Source organism: Diospyros lotus, chromosome 1, assembly GCF_014633365.1.
Source record: "Diospyros lotus cultivar Yz01 chromosome 1, ASM1463336v1, whole genome shotgun sequence".
NCBI lineage: Eukaryota > Viridiplantae > Streptophyta > Magnoliopsida > Ericales > Ebenaceae > Diospyros > Diospyros lotus.
This window is the reverse complement of record NC_068338.1, coordinates 12,770,215-12,780,115: the sequence shown is the minus strand read 5'-3', so window position 1 is coordinate 12,780,115 and position 9,901 is coordinate 12,770,215. Positions and strand designations below refer to the sequence as shown.

The window sequence follows — 9,901 nt, the reverse complement described above, 5'->3', positions numbered from 1 at the left end:
GTCCTATTGATAATACAAATTATTCTATGTATCCATGATAATTGTAGGCTAACTTTCAGACCCGACAACATGATGCATCATCACATGCATCGACAGGTGACCCATCGAAAGGTAGTGATAGTGAACACCCTTCTTAGCTAGCTATTAATTAGACATCCTGATGGTTAGAGGTTGTAGGTGGAAAGAAAAGGGTCGTGTATATGGGATGGGGTTAGAAGCTCATGTCATCCCTACTAATCATTCCTACCAGCTACTGTCACCATCGTTGTCGTCATCATCCTTGTTCATGGACCAGATTCAACAAGCTATAAGGGAGGCGGTTAGGGAAGCTGTGGATCTCATTAACCAGCGCTTATCGATCTTGGAAAATAGAGTCCTAAACCCTTCTTCGTTGTTGCCGTCCAAAACTCTTTTGGATTATCAGGAGGATCTGCTATTGGCATGGATAGATTTTAGGTTGTAGCGCTTCTTAGATAGATCTATTCATGGACGATGTTAGTATTATTACTATTGTATATTTATGCATGGATGATGTTATTTATTATGATGAATGCATATTTATGCATGATTTTTAATTTGGTTCGTTTGTTTTGTTATATTGGTGCATATATATACTGTGTCTATCAGGTTTAATTTTGAAATTTGAAGGAAAATTAATTTTTTATTTTTTATTTAATTTACATTTGAGACAGATTTTATCTGTCTCAAAAATTCGTCTCAAATTATAGATGGAAAAATCTGTCTTAAAAATTTGTCTCAAATTACAGATGAAAAAATTCATCTCAAAATTCATTTGAAATTTTCATCTCAAAATCTGTCTCAAATTTCATACGGAAGAAATTCGTCTCAAAAATTACAGACATCAAAATCTGTCTAAAATTTTTGTTTCAAAATCCATCTTAAATTTCAGACGAAAAAAATATGTTTCAAATTTCATCTCAAATTTTGAGATGAGCATTTTTTAGACGACCCAGAATCTGTCTTAAAATTCATCTCAACTCGAAAATTCATCTCAAAATTCATCTCTAATCAACGGTTTTCTTGTAGTGAAATCGCTTCTAAAATAGGTAAGTCAATCCTTTGTTAGATTTGTTTGTTTGTTTGTCTTCAGGTCAGTGAAAAACCCTCTTAAGCTTGGGCGGAGTTTAGCCCAAGTGGCTAGGTGAGGCTTAATTTGGTGCAAATGGTTGTGCAAGGCTAAGCGTAGCCTAAATGGCAATACTAGCCTGAGCATGCCCTAGATTGGCATATAGGGAGTCTACGTATATAAGTTACATTAATTATCGACAATATTCTTATCAAAATTTTATAGAGTTCATTGGACAACAATTGATATCTATCCTCCGCAAAATTATTGCAAAGAACTTTTGATCAACCATATAACGTAAACATTAGCTTACATGATTCCTTAATACCTTTAGGAATATTCTAAGGAATCACTAAAACTATTCAATAAAAATAACATAATTAGAAACAGGATAGTCTTTGTAATAAGTTGCCATTAAGATGGTAGGCTATCTATAAAGTAAACTAACGTTTAGGTGGTGGAAGAAAACGTGGCAGGACATGGAGGGCGATTAACTTCAATAACTTCTTCAAGCATTTGAATAACCTTCCTCATTGAAGGTCTAGAAGATGGATCCTCTTGAATACACCAAATGGCTACCATCACAAATCTCATCAACTTGTTCCAATCATTCAAAGCCTCCCTATCATTCTCAACCAAAGCTTCCAGCTTCCCTTCCTCCAAGCAATCACTAGCCCAATCTGTCAAGATTGCTTTTTCAACTTCTCCATTTTCAAGATCCCCCACACTTCTTTGACAAGAAATGATCTCTAGCAGCAACACACCATAGCTGTAAACGTCAACCTTGGCAGTGATTGGCTTGTTGTTGAACCACTCCGAGGCCACATACCCCTTTGTCCCTCTAATGGTAGTTGGCACTGTCTTGCTCTGATTCATCCTGAGAAGTTTAGCCAACCCAAAGTCTGAAATTCGAGCTTTGTAATACTCATCAAGGAGTATGTTCTGAGGCTTTATATCGCAATGGATGATTTGGGTGGTGCATTCTTCATGCAAGTAAACCAGCCCTCTTGCAATCCCTAGCGCAATTTCAGTCCTAAGGTTCCAGCTAGGCTTCGTATCTCCAAATAGGAAGCTAGATAAAGAGCCATTGCTCAAAAACTCATAGACTAGCATCCGGTGTTGGCCTTCCTCACAGAATCCAAGCAGCCGAACCAGATTTTTATGATGAGTTCGGCCAATCACATTCACTTCAGTCTTGAATTCCTTCTCTTTTTGTTGAGCTACTCTATCAAGCTTTTTCACCGCCACAACTTGTCTTGAACCACCCATTTGGACCACCCCTTTGTAGACAATGCCAAATGCCCCCCGTCCCAATTCTTCCCCAAAACCATTTGTAGCAACATCAAGCTCTTTGTAGGTAAAGCAACGGAGACTTGTTTCACTCGTGGGGAGTCCTTTCACAATTTTCTTACGGTAGATAAAGGAAAAGCCCAAGCAGAAGGCACCAACAAATACCAAATTGACAAAAAAAGATGTCCCCAAGAGAATTGATTCTACAACAATTATAGACTCCCTGTCCTTATTTCCACAAATAGTAGGAGGTCCAGTTGTAGGATTGGATGGAGGAACATCAACTTTGCGGTACTTCAAGAAAGCCTTGCTATTAAGACGGTCATTGCTCAATCCATTTGAAAGTGGCAGCTTCTTCTTCCAGCATTGACCAGCTCTAAGTATAGCAACAGCACAAAAACAATCTTGAAGGCAAGTGTTCTTACACTGGCTTTCAGTCGAAGAATTCAACTGCTCGTAATCAGACAGTGGCCAATCAATATTTTCAAGAGTCGAGAAATCATACGCATCTGCTGTTGAATTGACATCTGCTTTTCCACAGCTTTGAGTGAAATTCGGGCTACAGCTGCCATACTTATCGTCTGGATCCATCAACAAAAACCCTTGTGGGCACTGGCATATTGGCCTCTTATCATCACCGAGGCTGCAGATGTTGTTAAACCCACAAGCCCCACTCCCTAAACCTCCACGAATAGCAGAACATATATTATCTGGAACGGACCGAACCACACTCCAATTTGTGTTGCCAGTACTGGAAGACCTTGGATAAGCATATTGGACGAAAACTCCATCAAAATTGAGAGTTGCTCTGTGATAATAATCGCTGGCAGGGAAATTCATTGTCCTCGGAGTGAGATCAGACCTTAGGCCATTCGTTCTCAATATGTACATATAACCTGTATCAGAGAAGATCACTTGCTGACCGGAATTGGAGGCATTAGTGGGATCAGAAGTGTTACTTGTATAGTAATTATCATAAGCAAAATTTGAAACCATGTCTCTGGTATTAAGCAACAGATTCCCATCTTTGAAGCGAAGCTGGAATCTTCCTTGGGAGAAGTTGGTCTCCGACCGCCTGGAATACAGCTCCAAGCCGGACTCCATTGTCTGCGTAGGCAGAAGCGTATCAGTCGGATATGTGAAGCTTTCCCATTGACTGAGAGAATCGCTTCCCACCAGCACAAAGTTGCCAGTATCATTCAGGAAACCAGAAGCAACTTCATTCGAAACGCCCACAGATTCCCACACTTCTTTGCCATTAGGGTCCGTGACCACCAACCCTTTACCGGAAGTGAGTTCTACCTTCGATCCGCTCGAAAAGGGAACTCCGTCATTTGCAAACCAAACAATGGTCCGATCGGGTATCTTGTCGTACCATATGGAGAGCAAGAAGAGATTGTGATCTTCAAGTTGCCTAAAACCAAAAGCAAAATTGGACGAAGGAGAAAGCCATGGATCAGCGGCATCGGTGTTGGCTGTGATGGACTTGCCCAAGTCTATGGTGCCATTAGATTGAGCAGCAATGGACAATGGCAGAAGGGAGAGAAGAAACAGAAGAGCATGAGCCATTTTTAGATCGATCTGATCTGATCTCGCTATGAAACCCAAGCGAAGAAGAGTATTTGAGGGGAAGGGGAAGACATGCAAGTCAACACGGTACATGTGAAACAATCAAAGTTCTATGAGTCATAACTACGTGTCCCATAAGCTAATATCATTATTTGATGTTTAATCATTTTATTATTAAGCCAAATTTATTTTTAATTACTTTGTATCTCCAAGAATTATTCCAACAATATTATATAAAGAAATAAGAGAAAATTTGGCTTAAATTAGTCACATTCATGCATTAATATATATATATATATATGTTTTATTACTTAAACAAATAATCACTTTGGTGTTTTCTATTTCGAATTTTCCTTAATTTTTTTGAAAAAAGAAAAAAAGAAATATCAATATCCCTTAAACATCAAACCGTGAAGAAAAGTAGTAGTGAAAGTGAGGGTCAAATTTGGGTGCGTGGAAGGAATGGAGGACCAAAGAAGAGTAGTAGCAGTGGAATGGAGAACCAAAGAAGAATAGTAGCAATGGGTGACCGGAGATGAATTCCAAGCAAAATATCATTCCTCGCCACTGCCTCGCTAAAATATCATCCGTAATGCGGAAAATTAATGGTACCTTACAGCTACCAAAAACTATGAATACATATATATATATATATATATATATACGCAGTTTTACTTTTAATAAACTTTTGGATGTTTTACTTTTTAATAAGATATTGAAATAATTATGTATATATATATATATATTACAACCCTAAAATTTTTTTAAGGCATTGTTGTATGTTAGTAGCAAATTACTAAATAATATATTATATATAGCAACATATTAAACGACATTATTATAGTTCATAATATTATAATTGCATTATAAAAATAAGAACAACATTAAACAATTTATAATAAATTTTATATTTAATAAACTATTATAATTTGCCTGATTTGAAAATACTTTATGATTTTATATTGATTTTTTTTAAAAACTTTTAAACAATTTCACAATATATTTTTTACGATTCTTAAATATTTGTGTTGCAATATCAGAAAAAAAAAATGTGATATTAGAATTGAGAAATGTCCTTGTGATACTAAAGTGTAAGGTTTGTAGTACTAAAAATTGACGTTTTTACGATTCTAGAATATTAGTACTAAAACTTGACGTTTTTACAATTCTAGAATATCAGTATGGTTCATATTTCGTCTATATTTTGGGTACAATTATTAACCCAAAAAGCCGGCGCGTTTTTGTCAAAGCCGTGTCAACCGTAAGCACCATAAAAAGAAGTGACGTGTTTTTTTTTTATTTTTTTGTAAGTTTTTTTTATACAAAGATTATCCTAACAATATTATATAAAGAAATAACAGAAAATTTGGCTCAAATTAATCACATTCACGCATTAAAATATATATGTTTAATTATTTAAAATAGAGGACCAAGAAGAATACTAGTGTTGAGTAGGGGTGTGCACGAAGTGATTTGGTTGGTCTGAACTATCAGCACGTCAAATTGCTAGTGCGATTTTTCGATCAAACCAGATCGTGGTCTGGTTTGGGTACACCCAAACTGTACCGCATTTGCAGTCTGATTTGATACTGTTTACTGTGATTTGAAAATAATTTGACAACATATAATATATTATTATAACTTGTTATAATTTATAACCTATTATAAAAATATTGGATAGAATAGTTATATATTATTATAAATTATTATAATTGTCAACAGATTATAATAGTTATATATTATTATAAACTTATTATATATTATTATAAAAATATATAAGATGATTTTTATAATAATAAGGGTTGTTGTTGGGGTGATTTTTATAATAATATTTTTTTTCTATTTAAAAAAAAACCACCATAGTGGAAGGAGATAATATATAATAAGGTTTGCTGTTGGGCAATTGGTTTTTTTCTATTTTTATAATCTGTTGGGCTATTGGGCTGTTGGCGCTATTGGGCTTTAGGGGTGTTATATAATATATATTTTTTTTATATATTTTTGGGTGGTTCGGTTGAAAATCAAACTGCTAACTGTACAAACTACACGGTTTGTACAGTCTCCAAACCATTTTAGACCGCAAAAAAAAAAAAAAAAAAAATCGACCAGTTCAGTCTGGTTTAGTTTGGTTTGGCCGATTTTCGCGGTACACCGATTTTTTGCGAACACCCCTAATGCTGAGCAACGGGAGAAGAAGTCCAAGAAAAATAGTGGTGGGGGTGGGGATACCAAAGACCTTCTATCTTATGCTTATAATAAGAAAAATGTTATTTATATAGAAAGGGAGTAGAGAAAGATTTATTAAAAGATAAAATATTAATATTTTTTAAATTTTTTTGTTCTTTACTATTGTCAAAATTTCACCCATTCTCTCTCTCTCACACACACACACACACTTTCTTTCTCTTTCTCACACACACACACACACTCTCTCTCAGCCTTGAGGGAGGAAGGCACCACCATTATCATTGTTACCCTCACCACCGCTGCTTGCACTATTGTCACCCACACTTGGCTGACCTCGGCCTTGAGAGAGAAAATCGCCACTGTTGTCACCCATTGTCTCCATTGCCAACGCCACTTGCACGGCTGTCTCCCCTATCGCCACCGCTCCAGTCGCACATTCACTCGCCAATCATAGAAACCCACCACCATCGAAAGTTCAAGCTTAAATATATGGAGATTCAACCATTGGATTTTGATAGTTTTTTGGTATGTGGGCCGATGAGGATAAGGGTGTTAAGTGGTTGCCTTTGATAGTCAAAACCCACCGACCACGCTGGCTGATGGTGATTGCCAGTCCATTTTTAAATTCTAATCAAACATTAAAAATCATATATATAAAAATTCAACTGTTAAATCTAGCGCACTTTTATGTACATTAAACCTCATTGATTTGATATTTCTAATTGTAGGCTCTGATCATGGGAATCTTAGCCAACGGTGGTCGCCAATGGCTAGCAGTGGCAGCAATTGTGGTTGGTTTAGACTGTTTTTGCATGTACATACATATATTTATATATTTTTATTTTTTCTTCTTTAGTTTTTTTATTTTCTTTCGCTGTTGTTTTTTTTATGTGGTGATGATGATGATTTAGTTGTGAAAATAAAAAATAAAGAACATGATTTATTTTTTGAGTTATGAAAGAACATAATTTATTTTTTTATTTGATTGTGTGCATGTTGAGAAGGAGTTTAGGGTTCGGGTTTATGAAGAATCAAGCTTATATGATGTGGCCGGTGAACAAAATTTACTTGCTAGTGTATCTAGTGAGGGAAGGGTTGAAGATGGTATTGAGGGAGACAAAACGCCTAAAGATTACTTGGTTTATAATTATTTTAGTTTTTATAATTTTGATTAAAATTTGCTATTTAAGTGTAAATTTAGTACTTGAAAAATTAGAATTTATGAAATTAATTTTATATTATGTAATATACTTAAAAAACTACTACTCATGAGATTTTATGTAATATAATTAATTTTATATTATGTAATGTACTTAAAAATTACAATTCATGAAAAATGCAAACAGTGCATGATGCATTTTATATGTCGACAACGTTGCTCAAATCTTGGTGTAATTGTCAAATTTGTAAAATTCACTCTCCACCCTCCATGCAAATATTAATTAAATTATTATATAGTGTTTCCTTCAAATAGAAAAAAAAAAAAAAACATATTTTTGAAATTAATGTATGAATACTTGAAGCATCAAATATAAGATTAAAAAATAAAATAAGCCTAAGGGGATAATCATAGCTATTGAACGTATTGTAAAATATTTTGATCTTTTTGTGACTGAAATATGAATTTCAATAAATATTATTTTTACAAAATAATTAAATAAGGGTACAATTATACATGAGAAATAACCTACAGCCAACCCTCCTTAGAGTGGAGAGATTTTCTTCACATATGATAATCAGTAGACACATTGTATTAAGTAATAAATAATTTGATTAATGGCCTCAAACTGAAAGAAAACTAATAACAAAACATGGAACACGCTTTGCAGAAACAATATAAGCAATTTTTTATGCCCCAACTGTCAAACATACAACTTTCAACTTCTCAATATTTGAATGCACGCATAATATAATAAAAAAAATAAATCATGTTCTTTAATTTTTATTTCAACAACCAAATCACCATAAAAAAAATAACATAAGCAAATATATATATATACATGTTCTTTCCGATCTAACGGGGTTGGCAAGATTAGCTGCAGTGATGACATAGTGTCGCATTTCAGTGTGGGTGGTTAGCACCTGCAAACACTCTGATGCTCAAGTTAATGAGGGTTCAAAGTAACAAAGTATGAGTAAAGCTTGGAAAGAACATACATTGGCCTTCAATTAGATCGGTTTATACAGAGGTAAGGGTGCCTTGCGCATCGCTGGCAATTATGGGAGGATAGGAGATAAAGACACACGGTAGTGATAAGGGCCATCTCAGAGGATCTCAGATTCTATGAAGATTAGGGGTTGATTGGGAATCAACATGCGAGTTTCTCGAAATCAATAGGATCTGTTATTGGTGCGAGGATCTCATCTTGCATGGAAAGGTTATCGGAGCTTCTTAGGTCGAGATCTAGTTCGGGGCCGAGCTTGGTGCTAGGCTGTGGGCCTCTGGCCAATGGATCAGTACGGTCCAGAGCTCCCCAGGTCGGATATTCGCATGGGCAAGCATTTGAGCTAGGAACATAGCTGAGGTGATGGTCATGTTCTAGCTTGCTTTAGCCTAGGATTGAGCCTGCTAAGGCTGAACTTGGCGCTGCCGAGGTTGGTGTTGCAGAACTTGATATTGCTGGGGATGTTTTTGAGGTTCTAACAAGTAATGCATGTGGTTTCAAAATTTGGGGCATCCTTTTCGGGAGATGTAATGCCGTGGATGGGCAGGGAATTGTTTTGACATTTTAACCTAGGGTGTTTAATACGCGTGACAAATGGCATGATCTCTGTGGGTGTTCGGTGACGTTTGATCTCTAGCCGTTGGATGCACCGTGCAATATCTATATAAGGGCATCTATAACCCATTTTCTCGCTTCTCACTGTTTGTGCTCGCAACCGATTTATGAATCCTAGTTTCTTCAGAGTTCTCACATTTTTCCTACCTTCAAACTCCCTCTTGCCTTCTTTTACAGACTTTCTCATTTAGATAGGTAACTTTGCACAACCTACTCTTTTGATTTTTTAACCCTTCATTTTCTTTTACTATTTTTGGCTAGTTTATCAAGAGTTGTGACAAGTCCGGGGAGTGAATCTGGGGAGGGGAGTGGTTTTGTGACCGTCATAAGAGAGCTTTTGGAGAGGAATCAAACGCTTGGTCTTCGGCTTTATTGGTTGAGCATAAGGGTGATGGTGTGTCGACCAAGGTAGTTGAAATATAGATCAAAGTAGGAAAAATGAGAACGACTACTGACAGCTCTATTTTCTTTGGTTCCCCTAGGGATAGTGTATGTTCTTTTTCCATGGTTGGGTCATCTTCCAACCCACTTTCTGACTCAAGTGGTGACTATAGCTAGGTGAGTAAAGACATGTCCAAGGTCGCTTCCATATACAATTCCTCGGATAGTGTCGTTGTTTTGAGGTCGTGGATCCAGTTGTCAGTGACTAAGGAAGATAAGGGTTTATTTGAGTGTCGACCCTGTGGGGAAGAGGAGCGGGTTTTCATAGCTGCAAACTAGATGTTGATCTTTGTGTACGAGATGTTCTTTACACATCTTCGTCTTCGACTTTCATTTACCGAGTTCCAAAGCTCAGAGTTGACGATGTTGAATGTTGCCCTGACCCAGCTGCTCCCGAATAGTTGGGTATTTGTGAGAGCCTTCGAAGTGTTGTCCACCTTCCTAGGTCGGGAAGCGAGCAACGAAGTCTTCTTTTCCTTCTTCCATTCGAAGGGTTTCTTTGAATGGCTTTCCAAGAAGGAAGCTATTGAAGGCCTTTGATAACTCA

The 9,901-nt window shown here is 36.3% G+C and overlaps 1 protein-coding gene across 1 annotated transcript; it reads right to left on the bottom strand.

The window, feature by feature from the left end:
• Positions 1-1,333: 1,333 nt before the first annotated feature.
• On the bottom strand, positions 1,334-3,992 carry LOC127795897 (G-type lectin S-receptor-like serine/threonine-protein kinase RLK1). Its single transcript, XM_052327874.1, has one exon. It carries the CDS (start codon positions 3,944-3,946, stop codon positions 1,538-1,540), a length of 2,409 nt encoding a protein of 802 aa, XP_052183834.1. The 5' UTR covers positions 3,947-3,992; the 3' UTR covers positions 1,334-1,537.
• Between the last annotated feature and the right edge of the window lie 5,909 nt (positions 3,993-9,901).

Excerpts from the sequence above, each read along its gene's own strand:
- LOC127795897 (XM_052327874.1), bottom strand. The coding sequence starts at position 3,946 with ATGGCTCATGCTCTTCTGTTTCTTCTCTCCCTTCTGCCATTGTCCATT.